This window comes from Natrix helvetica (assembly GCF_964273705.1).
Source record: "Natrix helvetica genome assembly, chromosome: 1".
Classification (NCBI taxonomy): Eukaryota; Metazoa; Chordata; class Lepidosauria; order Squamata; family Natricidae; genus Natrix; species Natrix helvetica.
Genome location: NC_138548.1, coordinates 220,208,643 through 220,230,369, shown reverse-complemented (window position 1 = coordinate 220,230,369; position 21,727 = coordinate 220,208,643). Strand labels below are relative to the sequence as shown.

At 43.5% G+C, this 21,727-nt stretch overlaps 1 protein-coding gene across 3 annotated transcripts in view; it reads left to right on the top strand.

Moving 5' to 3' along the window:
• LOC309382893 (electroneutral sodium bicarbonate exchanger 1-like) overlaps positions 1-21,727 on the top strand; it is a 126,610-nt gene that overhangs the window by 48,554 nt on the left and 56,329 nt on the right. For all 3 annotated transcript variants that reach the window (XM_081934851.1, XM_081934852.1, XM_081934853.1), the window contains exons 3-7: positions 6,605-6,739; positions 9,950-10,085; positions 14,254-14,414; positions 17,036-17,215; positions 21,616-21,704. In XM_081934851.1, the coding sequence (XP_081790977.1) occupies positions 6,605-6,739; positions 9,950-10,085; positions 14,254-14,414; positions 17,036-17,215; positions 21,616-21,704 (701 nt within the window). The remainder of the gene's footprint in view (positions 1-6,604; positions 6,740-9,949; positions 10,086-14,253; positions 14,415-17,035; positions 17,216-21,615; positions 21,705-21,727) is intronic.

Genomic DNA, 21,727 nt, shown 5'->3' with positions numbered 1-21,727 from the left:
TCTGGGTGCGCGCTCTCTCTCTCTCTCATGCTGAGGTGTAACAATTGGCTGAGGACTGGTGTTTTCAGTCTTCACCATTTTTATTGCCTTTTCTTCCTCTGGCAAAGTCATTTTTATTTACCAAGCTTTTAGGAACAGGATAATGTTACTGTGGGTTTTAATTGCTTTAGCACTAATTTTACAAGTGATATATTTTTGTCACTTGTTTTATCCTTTTAAAATTCTTTTTGATCGTAATTTTAAAGTATAAATTACATTGGGATTTCTCTTAAAGGAGGAAAGCAAATAAATAAATAAAAATAATAAATAAATAAATGCATACTTGTTCTCTTAATGTAATTAGCAAACTTCATTGTTGTTCATTTTGAGTCAAGGCTGCTTCTGACTGCAGGATGCATTCCCCCCCCCAAAAAAAATTAGACGTTTCAATCACATTCTATTAATGGTTTGGTTCTTCAGTTCATTCTGGATGGAAGCATCCTATACCTCATATTTAGATGATACATTTAGCTTTCAGGAAATCATGGGTAGGTGTTAGATACTTGTTTCAACTACAGTGGTTTCCACCAATGTCCTCTGTTCTGGCGGGAACAGAAGTTTAATCCTATTGGCCGAAGGGTCTGACAGCTCCCTATAAAAGGCCTGCTGTCAGACTCAACCTTCGCTGGATTGTTCTCACTTGTTGCATTTAATAAAGAGCTGTTGTTACCGTTAGCCTGTGTGTGCCTATCCATTACCTGATCTAACACTGGCGCTGAAGGTGGGATTGGAAGGCAACTAGGCGAATCAAAAAAAAAGCATAGCAATCCAGCAAGTACACCCAGCGCAGCTTCGAGCAGCCATTTTTGAGCGGCAAACTCAAAACGCCCTCAGAACACAAAATGGCCATGCACGCCCCACCGACTCCGTATGACCCAGTCACTGAGCACTGGGACTCGTATATGCCACGGTTTGACTGTTTCCTCGAGGCCAATGACCTCATGGGCCTTTCTGAAGGCCGCAAGAAGAACATGTTCCTCGGATACTGTGGCCAGGAAGTGTTTGAAACGGCGAAAGACCTTTCTGAACCAACGCCGCTACAATCAGTCGCTTGGTCCGTGCTCCAGCAGACGCTGAGGACCCACTACACCCCCAAGCCATTCAAGCACGTTCGCCGACATGAATTTAACATTTGGAACCAAAAGGAGGGCGAATCAATCACCGAGTACATTGTGGTGCTACAAAAAGTCGCAGCGTACTGCGAATTCAGAGACTTAGACGAACTTATTCTTGACCGCATTATATGCGGTGTGTGGGACATTAATTTACAGAGGAGGCCACGTCTGACCTCACTCTGCAAATTGCCTTGGACGAAGCCAGGGCATCAGAATCGGCCGCTAAGTCTGCAGAAACCCTGCAGCGCCAGGGCACTTCGCAGGACACGCAGAAGAGCGCACGCTCACATCGCAAGGCTGCAGAGGCCGAGAGCTCAGAAGGCGAAGAAGATGACAACTGCCGCATGTGCAGTAACTGCACCAAGCTGGCACTCAAATTCAAACTGCGTCTCCTGCCTTGCGCTAGCTGCGGAGAAGACCATGCCAGATCGTTTTGCCATTTCCGCGATGCTATCTGCCAGCGCTGCGAGCGAAAGGGGCACATCGCCAAGGTTTGCTGAAGCAAACACCCCCCAATGACCTGGCAGCCAAGAAACTGACCTAACCGCCAGCAGAGGCCCGACCAAGAAGCATGGCAGCCACCACCACGGCACCCAGAGGGCGACACCAGAGTCACCTACCACACCTCAATCGGCCAAGTCCGCACAAGGCGGTCAAAAAAGCTGAAGGCCACAGTCCTTATTGAGGGCTCTCCATGCGAGATCGAGATCGACACGGGGTCATCATTGACCATCATGCCGTGGTCTACGTTCAAGCGGGCTATCCCTAGCCTGAAGAAGCAGCATCTATGCGTCCCTGACATCTGCCTTCGTGATTATCCGGGGAACCGAGTCCCAATCATGGGCCAGGGCACCTTCCGGGTGAACTTCAACAATTTCAGCGGCCAGCTCCCAGTGACGGTGGTCAGCAGAGACCTGCGGAGCCTCCTGGGGCTTGACTGTTTGAAGTCCTGGGGCTAGAAGTGACTGGTGTCAATGAGAGCACCAACAAACTACTCGCAGACCCTACACCCGAGATGCCCGTTTTTTGCATTGACTGTTTAGAGACTGGTTTAGTCTCGCTTAGTGACTTTGCTCGTCACTCTGCAAAGGACTCCACCATCAAACAAATTTTGAACTGGGTGTGGAGGGGGTGGCCCAAGGGGCCTGTTGGGGCTGATTTCAAAGTGTATTTTACCAAACATGATGAGTTATCGGTTGTTAATGGCTGTTTACTGTGGGGGACCGGGTAGTTGTTCCACCCAAACTGCGCATTGCAGTATTAGAGGCTTTACACTAGGGCATCCTGGAATTGTCAGGATGAAGTCTTTGGCTAGGAGTTACATGTGGTGGCCTAACATGAACAAGGAGATTGAAGAATGGGTTGCCACCTGCACACCGTGCCAGGAGTCCAGACCAGCACCCCCAGAGGCACCTACTAAGAAGTGGGAGCAACCTCAAGTACCGTGGTCTAGGGTGCACATTGATTTTGCTGGCCCAGTTCATGGCCAGACATTCCTTGTAGTGGTGGATGCCTACTCGAAATGGCTAGACGTGGTCCTGATGACATCAACTACGGCAGAAGCAGTCATCAAGGTACTACGGAGACTTTTCTCCATGCACGGCCTGCCCAACGTCTTGGTCTCTGACAATGGGCCCCAATTCATGGCCATGCAATTTGAGACCTTCCTAGCAGCTCAGGGAATCAGGCAGTGACGTGCCGTCAGGGGAGGCAGGGGAGGCAGGGCCTCACCTCTCTTCATGAAATAATAGTATATAATATTATAATATTATATACATTCGTCCGGCCGCGCCCGGGAGCTGCAGAGGCAGAAATGTTGTCGGCGCTTCCGGATAACGAAGGCATGCAAACACGCATCTACCCAGCTGTCTTTTCCAGCTACCTAGCCCACCGATCGCGCACGTTTTGCTCGCAACAAGGAAAAGTCCACGGCGAAGCCCTTGTCGCCCCGAGCTCTTCTTTGCGCTTCTGCCCCTTTTTCTTCGCTCCATCCCGCTCCGGCTCTGGAAGGGCCGGCAAGGTTGGATCCAGCCGAGAGCGACAGGGAGGAGAGGAGGGGGTAGCTGCGGGCTACCTTCCGCCTCTGCCGTGCGCGCCTCGCTCTTGTCGAAGCCTCGGCTGCCCGCAGCTTCCACTGAGAACCGCAACTCCGCCCGCCTCGCCAAACCAATTTCGAAATCATTCTTTATTCCAAATGCGCACGAAAAGCTGGAAAAGACAGCTGGGTAGATGCTTGTTTGCGTTCCAGCTACCTAGTGCTCTTTTTCACCGATCGCGGACGCTTTTTGTGCGCATTTGGAATAAAGAATGATTTCGAAATTGGTTTGGTGAGGCGGGTGGAGTTGCGGTTCTCAGTGGAAGCTGCGGGCGACCAAGGCTCCGACAAGAGCGAGGCACGCACGGCAGGGGCGGAAGGTAGCCCGCAGCTACCCCCTCCTCTCCTCCCTGTCCCTCTCGGCTGGAGCGCTAGGTAAAGAGCGCTAGCTAGCTGGAAAAGACAGCAGGTAGATGCGTGTTTGCATGCCTTTGTTCTCCGGCAGTGCCGACATTTCTGCCTTCGCCCTCCACAGCTCCCGGGAGCACCCGGATGGAGGTAGCCAGAATGGTGCCGAGGCAGTCCAGCCGAACAAAAGAGCGAGCACGCCCGGGAGCTTTCCCGAAATGGGGGGGGGGTATCGCGGGAAATAAAAAGGGCGCGCGCTGGGGGGGGACGAAGGAGGCTTTGGCGTGCCTTAGAGGTGGGCAGGAAAGCAACGAAAGGGGCAGCGAGGGCGGGCGGTGGCTGCAGGCAGCAAGGCTTGAACGGGGTGAAAGTGCAGCCCCTTACGTTGCTTTCCCATTCACCCCGCTCAAGCCTTGCCCGAGGGAGCTGGGGATCGGGCTTTGGGTTGGTGGGAGACCTTGAAGGAGTGGGGGGGGGAAGGGACTGGCGCCGGTGGAGGAAGCAATGCTACGCGGATCAGTGCACTCTGCGGTCCTCTTAATGTTCACTCAGGAAGGCGGAGAATGGGACCACGTGTGCTGCACATGTGGTCCCATTCCCCGCCTTCCTGATGACGTCACCAGCCTCCCCAGCCATAACCCTCACCGCACGTCACTGGAATCAGGCATGCCCTGGTCGCGCCATTCCATCCGGCCTCCAATGGTCAGGTGGAGAGAATGGTGAGATCTGCAAAAGAGGCCCTCACTAGGATGGGCCCGGGAGATTGGCAAACACGGGTTGACCACTATTTGCTAATTCAGCACATCACACCCAGTGCCACTACAGGGAGAAGCCCCTCTGAGCTTCTCATGGGTCGCCGGCTAAGGTCCCACTTAGACCGGCTACACCCAAACTATTCTGCCACATCGCCCCCTGACTCCACGAGCAAAATTCGTAGGGGTTTCAGTTTACACCCATAACTATGCCGGGGGAACTCTGTGGATTCCTGCCACAGTGATAGGCATCACCGGGCCTCACTCCTTTCTTGTAGAGCTCGAGGACGGTCGGAATTGGAGAAGGCATATTGATCAACTCCGTGGCCGCCTCTCCAACTCCACTCTTAGACAACCAGAGGTAACTCCTGCACAAATTAGCCAAAGCCCTACCCAAACGGAGCAAACACTCACTCCTTCCACAGACAGCTCAAGCCCGAGGGTACCGGGAAATTTATCTGGCTATGTTGCAGGTCCGCAGCGAGCTCCGAGCGAACCGGCTCTAGAAGCTCCAGCCGTGGCCTGTGAAAGGTTCCAGGAGCTTCCACCAAGTGGAGCTGCGGAGCAAACAGGTCTGTCCGACCTGTCCAAAGAACACCTTCTGACTGAACTGCACAGGTCTGGCAGAGCTACCCAAAAGCCCGCCTAGCTGCGTGACTACGTAATGAGTAGGATTATTTCATCCAAGAAGGAAGGGGTGTTAGATACTTGTTTCAACTATAGTGGTTTCCACCAAGGTCCTCTGTTCCGGCAGGAATAGAGGTTTAATCTTATTGGTCGAAGGGCCTGACAGCTCCCTATAAATGGGCTGCTGTCAGACTCAACCTTCCCTGGATTGTTCTTACTTGTTGTACCTTAATAAAGAGCTGTTGTGCCTTTAGCCTTGTGTGCATTTCCATTACCCGATCTAACAGTAGGTATTTCATTAGCTGTATTACGTAAGAAGGACCAGAAATTATGAATAGTTGTAACAAATTTTATGAATTACAGTAGTATGTACAAAAGCTGGCGTAGTTTGTCTGGAGTGTGATGACAGCTTTAAATATAGATAGTCCTTATTTGATGAATGCCTTGTTTAGTGACCATTTGAAGTTATGGATTTTTTTTTTTACAACCAATCCTTGTTTTATTTATTTATTTAAAGCAGTTACATAGCCTCCCATCTTCTAACCAACTCTGGACAGCTCTCAAGGAGCCCTTATCCATAGAACAAAGGAAAGCAAGATCAAAAGAAGCAAGATCACAAGCACACTTGCTTCATTTAACAAGTGCTTCGCTTAACAGCTCAGTTACTAATCCCAATTGTGGTCGCTAAATGAGGAATACCTATATACAATTTATGTTTATAAGTAATCCTCGAGTTACAACAGTGCATTTAGTGCAATGGCAAGTTACAATGGCATTGAAAGAAGTGATTTATGACCATTTTTCACAGTTACGACCATTACAACATCCCCACAGTCATGTGATCAAAATTCAGATGCTTGGCAACTGATTCATATTTAGGACAGTTGCCTTGTCCTGGGGTCATGTGATCCCCTTTTGTGACCTTCTGACAAGCCAACACAATGGGGAAGCCAGATTCACTTAGTAGTCATGCTACTAACTTAAGAACTGCGGTGTTTCACTTAACAACTATGTCAAGAAAAGTCGTAAAATGGGGCAAAACTCACTTAATAAGTGTCTTGCTTAGCAACAGAAATTTTGGACTCAATTGTGGTCGTACGTCAAGGACTGCCTGTATATATTGGATTGATATCAGGTTTTCAATTTAAATTATATAGCATGTGAAGGATGTGTGTTTGTGTTTTTATTTTTATAGTTATAATATACACTGAAGATGGCATTTAATTTTGTTGTACGATGTGCAATGACAATAAAGTAAAAGTAAAGTGAAGTTGAAGTAAAAGTAAAAGTAAGAGTAAGAGTGTAAGAGTGTAAGAGTCAAAGAGTCAAAGAGTCAAAGAGTCAAAAAGTAAAAAAAGTAAAAAAGTAAAAAAGTAAAAAAGTAAAAAAGTAAAAAAGTAAAAAAGTAAAAAAGTAAAAAAGTAAAAAAGTAAAAAAGTAAAAAAGTAAAAGTAAAAAAAGCAAAAGCAAAAATAAACGTAAACTCATGTTCCAAGGTCTACATTCAACATAATGGCGAAGTGTGGCTTTAACAAGGAAGATGACCTTTTCTGTATTTCTGATGGTTTGCTGGTGTAATTTCAACAAAGTCAAAGCCATAAATACCTGACAATCTGCTTTTCTTCCAGGGCACAGGACATTATATGTTGGGGTACGGATGCCTTTGGTTAAACAAGGCCACAGACATCACAGAACCCACGGCCCCAAACACAGGAAACGAGATCGGATAAAGGATAGTATATTGGAGGAGCATGAAACTTACGGTAAGTGTGTGATGATAATAGAACACAGTGGGCGAGTGAGGCATATAGTCTCCTATTTGCCATACTATTGTCGTGTATACGTTCTTTAGGATCTTATGGAGGCATTCAGAATATGGCTGAGAACTTTTAATGCTCAATCTTTGAAAGATTTGGAGATGGACAGGACCTATTGTCTCTGAAATAGTAGGATCACCCTAGAGTCACCCAAACACAAAAGCATTTGCAGGCCATTATTCTAATCCAATGTTTGATTCGGAAACTAAAATATCCAATTGGTGGCAGCTCACCTCTGCTTGAAGACCTATCCTAATGGAGAAGCCTGAACTTCCAGTCAATCAGTTCCATTATGGAACTGCGCACCACACTTCATGTTCAAGTAAAAATTGTCCCTTGCAGCTGAATTTTATATAATCCTTTCCTGGTAGCAAAGGGTGTGTTTGCATGCTAGCCTTTCAGGTACGTTGGAAAGTATTGTTATGCCTCCCCCTGCCCATTAGAGTTATGCGTATTGTAACTGTTTCCCATATGTTGGATCATCTGAATTTGCCCTTTTCCCAACTAAGATACATTTCTTCTTAAGTGTCTGAGCCAAAAGTGGTTTCCAATCTTCAGAGGTTCTAAAGGATTACTTAGTATGGAATAAAGTGGGAAAGTTCCTTGCCATGACTTGGTGCTATGATTTCCTTTTTGCAGCTTCATTAGCCATTCTTACCTTCCAGGCCTAATGCACTTACTCATGTTCAGCTCGTGAACGAGCATGATCCTAAACATTTTTCAGATACACCATTATGTATGTGTGATCATTAATGTAGGGCAGAGGTTTTGGCCTAAACTACAGAACTATTTACAACCAAACCGCTGCTCAAACTAACTTTTGGTGGTCTTGGATTGCCCTCTAATCAGCATTAAACCTTTAAACCTGACATTGTTTCCCACAATTTGATGTAGTTGATTATAGTTGTTGTTGTCGTCATCATCATCATCATCATCATCATCATCATCATCATCATCTAACAATCTCATGATCCCTTGCGGGGTGGAGTCTGGGCAACTGAATAGAGCTAGCAGAGCATTTAATGGCTGGATGCCCTTCCTGTCACCAATGCGGAGCTTTGTTCAGCAGATATATTCTCATTGCATCCAAAGAGAAAAATATTATCTGTCTCTACCTAAGATAGAATGCACAGCCTCCTGATTGCGAGGTAAGAGCTCCATCTCTAGGCCACTGCACCACTCTGATGTAGTTAATTATAGTGTAACCCCTAAAATAGATACCATTCTAAGTATTTTTTTAAAAGTTGTAAAACTTGCCACAAAAACAAGGAAATGGGAAGTCCCACCTGTGTTCATGTGTGATGCAATCCCATACACTTTGCATCCTTACACCAGTACAGTAAAAGTACATTACATGCGATGCTTAGCCAGGTAGAGACTCTCCACCTAGTTACTTAGATCACAACTCATAGGGTGCCATCCAGGACTGAACATTTAGATATCAGTCAGACAGTTGACTGAATGCAGCTAAGACATTAGGTAACATGTTGCCGGAATAAGGAATCTAAAAGGGAACTGAAAGATTAGAGTGGAACATCACAAGTGAAAGATACTTAGCAGAAACAAACAAAATGGCAATATAATCTAAAGTGCAGGAGGAGGTGGGCATCTTTGCTCATAGATTAATTATTGACTGATATTTTCTAAGCTCTGGACAAAGTAGAATTGGTTTGTTTAGAAACCTCCAGGAAACAGAAGGCTGTAAACTACACAAAGAAAAGAAATCCCAGAAGAAGGGGGATTTATTAATCTACCTCTATATAGTTACCAAAAAATCTATAGGGATGGATCTATGAACTTGAGTTTCATGTAAAGGTGACTTTACTTTTGTGAAACTTGTTTCTTTTAAATGAACTTCTGGTTCTGCAGATTCTACTCACTTCTTCACTAATAGAAAAAATTACTAATAACGACTTTCATTCACCAAAGAATAGAACACCAGAAACAACGAACTAAAAGAATCACATCTTTGACTGATATTTTTTGAGAACTGATGACTTTGCAAGATCTTTTCTGTAATTTGCCCCTTTTATCTGTTAGATCTCTCTCTGTAGGCAGATAGTGCTCAACTTATGAACACAATGGAGCCCAACATTTCTGTTACTAAGCAAGGCAGTTATTGAGCTGTGCTCCATTTTACGACCTTTTTTTTGCTACAGTTATATTAAGTGAATAATTGCAGTCGTTAAGTGAATCAGAGCTGTAAAGTGAATCTGGCTTCCCCCACTGACTTGGCTTGTCAAGCCAGCTGGGAAGGTAACAAATCATCTGAGAAGGTGATCACATGACCTTAGGACACATCATAAGTACATGCCAGTTGACAAGTGCCCAAATATTGATCACAGGACTGTGGGGATGCAGCAACGGACATGATTGTGAAATCTGCAGAACGACTGCAGGAATTAGTATGGCCAATCTAGAGAAAAGTAGAAGCAGTGGTGAAATGCAATTTTTTTTACTACTGGTTCTGTGGGCGTGGCTTGGTGAGCGTGGAGGGGAAGGATACTGCAAAATCTCCATTCCCTTCCCACTCTGAGGCCAGCCAGACGTGGCATTTGCCAGTTCTCCGAACTACTCAAAGTTTCTGCTACCGGTTCTCCAGAACCTGCTGGATTTCATCCCTGACTAGAGGTGACATGATAACAGCATTCCGGTATTTGAAGGGCTGCCACAAGGAAGACAAATTATTTTCCAAAGCACCAGAAGGCAAGACAAGGAACAATGGATGGAAACTAATCAAGGAGAGAAGCAACCTGGAATTAAAGAAAAAGTTCCTAATAGTGAGGACAAACAACCAGTGGAACAGCTTGCCTTTAAAAGTTGTAGGTGTATTCATCACTGGACATTTTTAAGAAAAGACTGGGCAGCCACCTATCTGAAATGGTATAGGGTCTCCTGCTTGAGCAGGGGGTTGGACTAGAACACCTCCAAGGTCCCTTCCAGTTCTATTCTGAATGATTGGCCATAAGCCACTGTTGTCAGTGCTGTTATAATTTTGAATGGTCACTAAATGAATGATTGTAAGTTGAGAACTGTCTGTATGCTTTGTAATTCTTTTTCTTGATTCTGCTGTCCCTGTGCATTTCCATAACTACAAAGAATACATTACCATTGTCCTTGTCATTAGAATTATTAGTACAATGTTCCACTTTTTAGATTCCCCATCTCAGCGAGTTCACTTTATCCTTGGTATGGAAGAGGATGAGGAGCATGTCCCCCATGACCTATTCACAGAAATGGATGAAATCTGTGTGAAAGAAGGTGAAGAATCAGAGTGGAAAGAAACAGCAAGGTAAAAATTAATACATGTATAAACATACATACAACGAGGTTGTATTCCACCTTTCTGTATAATTGATTTAGCTTTATAATCCAGAAAGAAAGCAAAAGAACCAGGGAGTTATTTTTTCCTGCATGTTGATTGTTAACAGGGAACAAACAAATCACCTTTTAAACATGGCCTTCAGTATGTCTGTTCCAATTTTACTTGGACAGAATTTGCCAGATCAGGATTTCTGGTTTAGAAGCAGCTTCTGTTCCTCTGCAGAATCTGTTCTAATTTTACCTGCAAATCTCTGAATCTGGTAGTCTGTTCAAAGGTTTCCCCAATTTATGGGTTATTTTGAAGTGCACAACTGGTTTTGTGTCAGCATGAGATAATACCATGTCAAATCAGGACAATTCTGTGTATTCAGTAGCTCATCTTACAATTGTGGGAAAAATTTCAAGCTTACATCATTATCTTTGGATTCAATTAAAATCAATTTCTGGAGGAGTGCATTTCTGTTGGCTATAGTACTGATAACTACTGTGACAAATACCACTTTGAACAGAGTTCAGAAATGGTTTTAAAGTAATTCCAAACTTGATTCAGGAGTACATTTAATGCACTACCAAACATAATTCAAAATATATGAGTAAGTAAATAGAAAATAACATTTGGAAGCTGATAGAAACCTTACAATAATACATTTATTATTGCCTTGGTTGGTTGTAAAATGATGCCATCTTCTGGCAGATAGAATACTAATGCCTGCTACTACACACACAGCAGTACCTATTTGTTACTTTTATAGCTGCTGCTGTTACTATGATTGGTAGCATAGTCAGCCCCAAATTTTAGACTTTGTCATTATTATTATTTAAACCAGAAGGTTGAGAGTTTAGTCCTAGGTAGCAGTAGATGTTTCTCTCCTACAGTAGGACGCAAAGGATAAATATCTGCTCCAAACTCCATATGGCGTCAGGAAGGGTATCCAGTTAGTAAACACTCAGCTCCATCCAGTCACATCCCAACTCTACCCTGAATTAAGGGATTACAGGGTTGTAAAAAAGGAATTTATTATTAGTTAAAAATATAGGAATTGGAATGAAACAGTAGTGCCTCCTTGTAAATTTAGCATATTTATATGCTGAGATTGAGGGCAAAGCAAGAAATCTATGAAGGTTATTGCCAAGGTAAATTTAAGTCAGGCAGCATTCTATGGAAAAATATCACTAGCACTTGGACTTATATATCGCTTCACAGTTCTTTACAGCCCCCTCTAAGCGGTTTACAGATTCAGCCTATTGCCCCCAACAATCTGGGTCCTCATTTTACCCACCTCGGAAGGATGGAAGGCTGAAACCCTAACTTTAAGCTGGTGAGAATTGAACTGCAGTCAGCTGGCAGTCAGCAGAATTAGCTTGCAGTACTACATTCTAACTACTGTGCCACCATGGCTCATTAAAGCTCTTAAAGAATCAAAACTTTGAAAAAAACCCATTCCATTCCTGTTCCATAATCTGTTGTCTCAGTAGTTCAAATATATGCAAAAGGGATCTGGGGAAAACCTTTGCTAGTTGCTACTATTTTTCTAGCACTCTTCAAAGAGAGACATGTTGCAGCGTGAAAACATATACTTTGGGGGAAAAATCACACCTTGGGAGGGAGTAAGATAGATTCTTGAATCATGATAAAGGATACGTTTTGTATCTGAAAGATCCCCAATACAGGTAGTCCTTGACTTACGAGCACAATTGAGTCCAAAATTTCTGTTGCTAAGTGAGACATTTGTTAAGTGAATTTTGCTCCATTTTACGACCTTTTTTGCCATAGTTGTTAAGTGAATCTGTGCAGTTGATAAGTGAGTAACCTGGTTGTTAAGTGAATCTGGCTTCCCCATTGACTTTGCTTGTCAGAAGGTCGCAAAAGACGATCACATGACCTTGGGACACAGCAGTGGTCATTAACACGAACCAGTTACCAAGCACCTGGATTTTGATCACATGATCATGGGTGTGTGTGTGCTACAAAGGTCATAACTGTGAAAAACAGTCATAAGTCACATTTTTCAGTGCCATTGTAACTTTGAATGGTCGCTAAATGAACTGTTATAAGTTGAGAACCACCTGTATTATTTGGCGTTTCTTTTATAGCACCTTAAATATTTTGGAATTACATTGTATAATCAGTCTAGGGGATATTCATGTAATCTGCAGTCAAGCAGGGTTCACTATGCATATATCTCCAGCATCAGAAAAGCTACAGCAAATGTTTCTCCAGATTCACCTATCTGCTATAAATGAAATCCAAAACTGAACTTATTTGGATTATTTATCGGATATATTTCTAAATTAATCTCCCATCTTTAAAAAAGCAAGTCTGTTTAATTCTTGTTTTGTACCAATTCTTCTTTTTAAAATATGTCTAGCTCCCTGGAGTATATATCTGGCTTTTGTCCCTGTGAATGAGCCAATGGGGCAGTGGTGGGTTGCAGGAGGTACGCCCCAGTACGGGCGTACCGCAGCCTCCCCGGAGCACCGGGTACCGTTCTGGTACAGTGCTCCGGAGGGCCCACCTGCCCACCTGCGTTCCTTACCTGTCTTTAAACTCTTCGGCGCTTCCGCGCATGTGCATGGTGCATACAGCGTCTGCGCTACGCTCTGCCGAGCAGCTGGAGCGTCGCGGAGGCTCACAGAGGCATAGCTGGATGGTAAGATGCATGTGTGCGCGCATTCATGTGGAGGACATCCAGCCCCGTTGCAACTGTACCAGTTGCAACGGGATCAGGAACCCACCACTGCAATAGGGTAACTGGTGGGTACTCCAGATCAGAATAGCTTGTACCATGTAGTAAACCGGGCTTGCCACAGAATGTCTTGTTTTGAATTTCTATATACGTCTGACAGCTAGGAAATCATTTTTTGCATGTAATCGTCGGCTTACAACAGTTCATTCAGTGACGGTTCAAAGTTACAACAGCACTGAAGGAAGTGACTTATGACCATTTTTCACACTCATGACCATTGTAGCATTCTCCCAGTGTCAGGGTTCCAAGTAGCACCCCCAAGGAAAGAAGACCCTGAGGCTCGAGTTTCCTCAAAGAAAATGTCAAAGATGGCTTCCAGGCCTGGCACCCATGAACATGCGTTCAGATCATGTGTTAGCAACTGACTTATATTTAAGACCGATGCAGTGTCCCAGGGCCACATGATCACCTTTGGTGTCTTTCTGACAAGCAAAGTCAATAGGGAAGCCAGGTTCACTTAACAACCATGTTACTAACTTAACTACTGCAGTGATTCACTTAACAACCCTAGCAAGAAAACTCACAGGGCAAAACTCGCGTAACAACTGTCTCACTTAGCAGCAGAAATGTTGAGCTCAATTGTGGCCTTAAGTTCCCCACTATGTAGAAAAGATGTGGAGACTCTAGAAAGAGTGAAGAGAAGAGCAACAAAGATGATTAGGGGACTGGAGGCTAAAACATATGAAGAACGGTTGCAGGAACTGGGTATGTTTAGCTTAAGAGAAAGAAGGACTAGGGGAGACATGATAGCATTGTTCCAATATCTCAGGGGTTGCCACAAAGAAGAGGGAGTCAAACTATTCTCCAAGGCACCTGAGGGTAGAACAAGAAGCAATGGGTGGAAATTAATCAAGGAGAGAAGCAACTTAGAATTGAGGAGAAACTTCCTGACAGTTAGAACAATTAATCAGTGGAACAGCTTGCCTCCAGGAGTTGTGAATGCTCCAACACTGGAAGCCTTTAAGAAGATGTTGGATAGCCATCTGTCTGAAACGGTATAGGGTTTCCTGCCTAGGCTGGACTAGAAGACCTCCAAGGTCCCTTCCAACTCTACTATTGTATTGTATTGTATTGTAAGTCGAGGACTACTTGTACTTCTGCATTCATTTGTGATTTCCTTGGGACTTGTAGTCCCTTTTGTAAATAAAAGTAACGATAGAAACTGGTGTTTTGCATTGCCTTCATTGATGTGAGACAGGGCCTGGCAGATTTCAAGGAATTTTGACTTCACATTACAGTTCACTGATGTTAACGCATAAAAGCCTGCTCGGCTTCTCTCTTTCACAGCTGGGCCTTCCAAGCCATCTGGAAAAATAAATATTATGTATTGATCCTGAAACCTTTTGCTGTAGTATTTGATTTGGGTTGTGTTGGTTGCCTCACTTGCAGATGGCTGAAATTTGAGGAAGATGTGGAAGACGGAGGAGAACGATGGAGTAAGCCGTACGTGGCTACTCTCTCACTGCACAGTCTCTTTGAACTGAGGAGCTGTATCATCAATGGGAGTATCCTTCTGGATAAATCTGTAAACTGCACTGAAGACGTTGCAGGTGCTATTTTTAACAGTTTATGAGAATAAAAGTCAAGGAATCTGTTCTTTATGCTGCCTTCTCCTGTGTACAGAGAACATCCTTCCCGGATATAACCTGCCCAGATGCAAACTTGGATTAGACAGAAATTTCCTCAAATTCTGGAAATCTGTTTCAAGGCAGAATAATATAGCAGTCTTCCTTAATTTGGTGCCCTCCAGATGTTTTAGGGATATGACATTGGGAATATCGAGCCTTGCCCATGATGACTAGGAATTTTTGGAGTTATGTTTCCAACAATCTGCAGGACCACAGTTTAAGGGAAAGTTTCGTTTAATTTAAAAATCAAGCTAGTTTGCCCAGTTCGGTGATTCATTACATTTACAGAAAATTAATCCTCATTAACGCAGGTTGGGTGGGTGGGAAGATAGGATGCCAAAGTAGCACAAATGGTTGAGAAAAGAGTGTTTATTGTGCCTTCTGGTCCTCCCCCCCTTTAGCTATTTTTAAAATGTTGGATTAAAAAAAATGTGGAAGGCAGAATAGATTTGGCTCTTTATATGAATCTCCCTCCTACCACCGTTACTCATGGAATGGAGCATCATGGATAGCTATTCTGAGAATTAAATATGGCAGTTAAGAATTTCCCTCTGATTGTTGCTTTGGGGTGATTGCATTGTTTCTATGTTAGATTTTTTTCCCCTCAAAAAGAAATAGAATGCATATTTTAGTATCCTTTACTCAAGCATGCTGTTCCCACTGTCTAACCAATCCCAGGGCATGAGATCTAATTTAAGAGAAGAACAAGCATGGACTTCTAAATCAAAAGCCAATAAGATTGCATTATCTGATGAATGAATCCTTCTCACATTGAAATAAATGCCAGTACCCTTGAAAGAAGAAACACATTCTTGTTCTTGAATATGATACTATATAGCAGTGATGGCAAACCTTTTTGAGTGTGCTTGCCGAGTGCGCTCGTTTGGGACGTGCTATGCGAACCTATGGCATGCGTGCCTAAAGTGCCACATGGAGCCATGTCACTTGGCACATGTGGCGTCACCTGTTCCTCTTCCGGTTTCCAGCGGGCGCACGTGCACTGGCCAACTAGACTTCTGGTTACTAGCATGCGACCAGCTCTTCCAGTTTCCGGCACTGCCGCAAGCACAGAAACCCAAAAGAGGAACGGGCAACACCGCATGTGCCAGGCGACATGGCTCTGTATGCTACTTTGGGCACGCGTGCCATAGGTTCGCCATCACAGCTATATAGCTTGAAGGATACAAGAAATGAAGTGATATTGCAAATACGCTTGTGTAAAAGTCTTTATATTATACTTTTTAGAAACCATTTTGGGAAGTAAGGAGTGGCCAGTAATATATAAACATTTTTCTTAGCTGTTTATTTGGTATTTATAATACACACACACACACACACACACACACACACACACACACACACACACGGAAACATTTCATAATAAGCATTTAATTTAAAGCGGGAAAAAGCTTTGGAGAAAATAGAGTTTTCCCCTGTTATTTTTGGGCAGCGTATGCCTTTGACTTCATATTTCAAACTACCTGCCCATTAATATCTCTGGATATGCCTGATGAAAATTGTAGTTCAAAATATCTGAAGGAACCTGAGTTGCAGATAGCTGGATGAGATAAATTTCTGGAGGGTAGGTTTACCAGTGCTTTTAACTAGTATCATAGCTAAATCGACCCTCCATGTCTTCTTTTGAAGACTGAAACTTGGCTTAGATGATGATCTGATTCTGTCAAGATATAGTACAGGTGGTCCTTGAAGTTACAATCATTGGCTGTGACCATTTAAAGTTACAGTGGCATTGAAAAAAGTGACTTATCAGTTTTCACACTTACGACCGTTGCAGCCACCCTGTGGTCATGTGATGAAAATTCAGGCACTTGGCAACCTGGATATGTTTATGACAGCTGCAGCATCCTGGAATCATGTGATTACTATATATATAATTTTCCCAGCTGGCTTCTGATAAGCAAAGTCAATGGGGGAAGTCAGATTCACTTAACACTTCTGGCAGAAAAAGGTCATAAAATGAGGCACAACAGTGGTCAATGGAATGGAAATTTGGGGCTCCATTGAGATTGTAGTTGAGGACTTCCTATATTTGTCTCCTTTGAAGACAAATTATGAATTACACTCATTTATTCTGTTATAAATGGTCCAGTCTGATGTGTTGTGAAATGCTCTTTTCTGTTAATGGACTAGTTTTAAAAATGCAGCTAACAGCAGGTGTGCAAAGGATTATAAGGATTGCTGCTATAATAGGAATATATATATATATATATATATATATATATATATATATATATATATATATATATATATATATATATATATATATATATATATATATATATATATATATATATATATATATATATATATATATATATATATATATATATATATATATATATATATATATATATATATATATATATATATATTTAAGTTTTTCTTTCCTCCTGTTGGAAAAACTATACTACTGAACCTTCCAACCACACACAGTCTAATTAATATGATTTTAATTCAGGTTCACTAATCGCAGTGTAATCTGCATTGCATTTGTATAATTAGGTGGTTTTTCCTCTTTTCAGAAATGATCCTGGACAGCGTATTTTCATCCTATGATGAATCCACACGTAAAAAATTCTGGGACACGATCTTGAAAAAACACCATCATCTGCATGAAAAGAAGAGAAACATCCTTCCAATGGTCCGTTCTTTTGGCGAAAGTGGCCAGAGAAAGTCTGATCCTCACTCAATTGATAAGACAGGTAAAGGATCTCTGTAATTCTGGTCCGATTTGCTCATTACATTAGGAATTATAAACCAAATGTTGAGAAATCATTGGGAATATGTAACAACTTCTGATTTACAGCGACCACTAGTTCAGTCGCACAACACCCGAATCCAAACCACAAATGTTTGTGTATGCGTCTAATGATCAGAATATCCCTTCCCAATTCGTCTGTGCCACTGCTTGGTTTCTGGATTGTATATACTTCAGAGTAGCATAGGAATATGAAGAATAAACACATTATTTTGGCAAATACTTGCTCCATCTGACAAATTTTACTCAATCTATTTTTTATTTATTTATTACAGGAACTGGGTATGTCTAGCTTAAGAGAAAGAAGGACTAGGGGAGACATGATAGCATTGTTCCAATATCTCAGGGGTTGCCACAAAGAAGAGGGAGTCAAACTATTCTCCAAAGCACCTGAGGGTAGGACAAGAAGCAATGGGTGGAAACTAATCAAGGAGAGAAGCAACTTAGAACTGAGGAGAAATTTCCTGACAGTTAGAACAATTAATCAGTGGAACAGCTTGCCTCCAGAAGTTGTGAATGCCCCAACACTGGAAGTCTTTAAGAAGATGTTGGATAGCCATCTGTCTGAAACGGTATAGGGTTTCCTGCCTGGGCAGGGGGTTAGACTAGAAGGCCTCCAAGGTCCCTTCCAACTCTACTATTGTATTGTATTGTATTGTATTAATCTTATAGGCCGCCATCTCCATTCAGAGTGACTCTGAATATGGACTTGATGCATGGATATGACTAATTGCACGCAGCTTGTCCTTTCCCTTTTGCTATACTGCTTCAGCAATTTGGAAGACAAACTGGCTGCATTCACATAATAAAGTGAATGATAATCTTGAGTGAAACCAACCAAAGCTACTCTGTTTGTATAATATGCCATCCCCAAATAAATTAACCATATTGAATTGACAGCCTAGTTCCCACATTATATTAAGGTGTAATGTAATTTGTTGCCCTTCACCATAACTATTTAGCCTAAATAATTTATGTATGTTAATCACTTTTTAGATAAGCATTTTAATTGTAAATGTCCAAAAACCTCTAGTAGTCCGTTGTATTGATTTATTATGTCATGTTAATTCAGTGTTGACAGTTAGCAACCATATAGATAGATTCTCCCCCAAGATCAACTGTCCCAGCATGAACCTTTTTCATTATGTTCCTTGACTTTAATTACCAGAGGTGGCATATCATTTATCATTTAATGTTGCCAAAGGCATAGTACAAGTTTTTGTACTCATTTTCTTTTAATCCAGCTTCGTTCGTGCTTAAGAAATGGAAATCCCAAAACATTAGTCTGTCCTCACACTTATACACGGGGCAGGGTGGGTGTCACAATCCAGACAGAAGGTAGTTGTGTGTGTGTGTGTGTGTGTGTGTGTGTGTATGTGTGAGAGAGAGAGGGGGGAGGAGGGGAGGAGGAGGGGGGAGGGAGAGAGAAACTAAACTCTAAACTATGTTCAGCACACAACCAGTATTTACATTTTCTCAAAGTTCAGCAATGGCAATTTCTAATTCCAATTTTTGAATGCTGTTGATAATGACAGAATTACCGTATTTTTCACCCTATAAGACGCACTTTTTTACTCCAAAAAAGAGGGTGAAAATCTGGGTGCGTCTTATAGGCTGAAAGTAGCCACCTGGGCAGTGGTGGGTTTCTGCTGGTTGGTCAATGAACCCGGAAGCCCCGCCCCTGTCACTCACTCGCAAGTCCTTGGCGTTTTTTTGCATCGGGGCTTTTTTGCAAGAGAGAGGGAGCAAAAACCTTTTCCGGATTGGTGGTGGTGGAGGTGCGGGCCCGTATTCACTAAAGCAAGTCCGGGGAAGTCCTTTGCGCCAGCTGGAAAAGGTCTTCACTCCCCCCCCCCCTTGCAGCATGCCCCGATGCAAAAAATGGTGAGATCTCTTCTCAGAAATGTCTGCTTGGGCTGGCTGGATCTCTTTCCAGATCTTGCGGCTTTTTCAGGGTTTTCTTTTTAAAAAACACCTGTCCGAACTATCGTGAAAACCTGCGATGTTGCTTTGGGAGGGGGCAGGCGGCAGCATTTGCCCCTGCCGCCCTCCCTGGGCACCTGCAGCCTTGGAGCCTGCAGCTTTAAAACAAGCTTTTGCACAGCTGCCCGTCTTTCCCCTCCGAAAGCAACCTCGCAGGTTTTCAAGATCGTCTGCAGAGGCATTTTTTAAAAAGAAAACGGTCTTTTTTGGGGGGGGGAACGGGCTGTGCATGGAGGAGCTGGCGGTCAGGGCGCCCTGAAGCAACGCCAGCCAGCATGTCCCTTAAGGGCAAGGGCAGCAGTGCTGCACCCACCTCTGCCCTGCCCACTTCTCAGCGATGCGCCCCCACCTCCTCCTCCTCCTCAGCAGGCAGGCCGGGCAGGGGCGTGGGCACGGCTCAGGAGGGAGCAGCCAATGGGGGGGGGGCCTCTGGCCAGCCGGTGGCTGGCGCGAACTCCTCTCCTGTTCCTTCTTCTGCGGGGGGGTGCTGCCTTGGTTTGACAGCCACCTCGTTTCCAATTGGGGGTGGGGGAGAAATCCTCTGCATGGATCCCCCCAATTGGAAGGAGGAGGCTCCATCCGCGGGGGGAGAGATCCCCCTCACATTCCTCATCTTCCTGGATGGGCTCCAGATCAGTGAAGCCTCCTCCTTTTTAACCAGGCGATCTCTGTCTGTCTGTCCCTCTCTCCGTCCCAACTGGAGAACAACCTTTTCTGTCCCCTTACTAGCCCATCCAGGAAGATGAGGAACGCGAGGGGGATTCCTCCCCCCCCCGCGGATGGGCTCCGAACCAGCGGAGCCTCGTCCTTCTTTTTAAGCAGGCAGCTATCAGAGAGAAGATGGCAGCACGGCTTGTGCAGCTGAAGATCGCCTGCTTAAAGATCGCCTGCTTAAAGATCGCCTGCTTAAAAAGAAGGACGAGGCTTCTTTTTAAGCAGGCGATCTTTAAACAGGCGATCTTCGGCTGCACAAGCCACGCTGCCTTCTTCTCTCTGATAGCTGCCTGCTTAAAAAGAAGGACGAGGCTCCGCTGGTTCGGAGCCCATCCGCGGGGAGGGAGGGATCCCCCTCGTGTTCCTCATCTTCCCGGATGGGCTGGTAAGGGGACAGAAAAGGTTGTTCTCCAGTTGGGACGGAGAGAGGGGCAGACAGACAGAGACACAGAGAGAGAGAGACACACAGAGAGAGAGAGAGAGAGAGTGAGTGATTGAGTGAGTGACAGACAGACAGACACACACACACATGTACACACAGAGTGACAGACAGAGAGGAAGGGAGGAGAGAGAAACACAGAGAGAGAGAGGGAGGGAGGGAGGGAGAGTGAGAGACAGACAGACACACACATACAGAGTGACAGATGCAGGAGGGAGGAGAGAGAGAGACAGATACAGAGACAGACAGACAGACACACAGAAAGAATGACAGAGAGAGACAGAGAGGGGGGGAGGGAGAGAGAGACAAAGAGCTACACAGAGAGAGACAGACAGACACACAGACACACAGAGAAACAGAAAGAGAGAGAAAGAGAAAGAAAGGCAGAAAAAATGAAAAAAAAAAAGTGGGAGAGAGAGATGAAAGAAACAAACAAAGAAAGAAAACTTGTGACCACAATTGAGCCCAAAATTGAGTGGCAATTGAGCCCAAAAATCTTTTTTTTCTAGATTTTCCTCCTTTAAAATTGGGTGCGTCTTATATTCTGGAGCGTCTTATAGGGCGAAAAATACGTAGATCCTTTGTTTTCCAGGAAAAATTTCCCAAGTAATGGAAGTCTTTTCTAACAGCCCATAGATAGAAGCAGCTACGGTTTCACTACAGGGAGTCGATCTACCACTTTCATTGCTACTATTATGGAAGAATAGTCGGCAAATTCATACAATGGTTTTTGCTTGTTTTCTAAAACTAAATTTTGTTTTTGGGAATGAAATTTTTTATTTTCATAAGGTATAATGACTTCTTTAGGATGTGACCTTATCACATCCTCCATTTGTTTAGTTCAATAATGAAAAAAATAAATTGGAGGGAGCTAGGAAACACTTGTCATTTTGTTCAAGTTGCTCTCTTAAAAGAATGTGTCATTTGCTTGCAGTGAAAATTGTTATGAGCTTTACCATGTTAAAAATTTGTTACAGCAAAGCATCATTTCATGACTGTTGTTTTCTTTTTGTACATGCCATTCACATAAGTAAAATAATCCATGGACAGATAGACATTATGAGTGAAATCAAGCAATCTACATGTGTTTATTATTGATAAGGGTTTGTAAAAAAATTTTTTTCAAAATTATATGTTCAGTGTGTGGTGTATAATGTAATAATTAATGCAACAAATTATCTAGATTTTTCCTCTCTGTTTCTATTTAGGAATAATTTCACTGTCTCCTCCTCCTTCTAACACACTAGAAGTTAGAAATGGATTGACTCATGATACTACCCCAACAGATGTGTGCAAAGTGAGTTAATGTAATTGTTTATC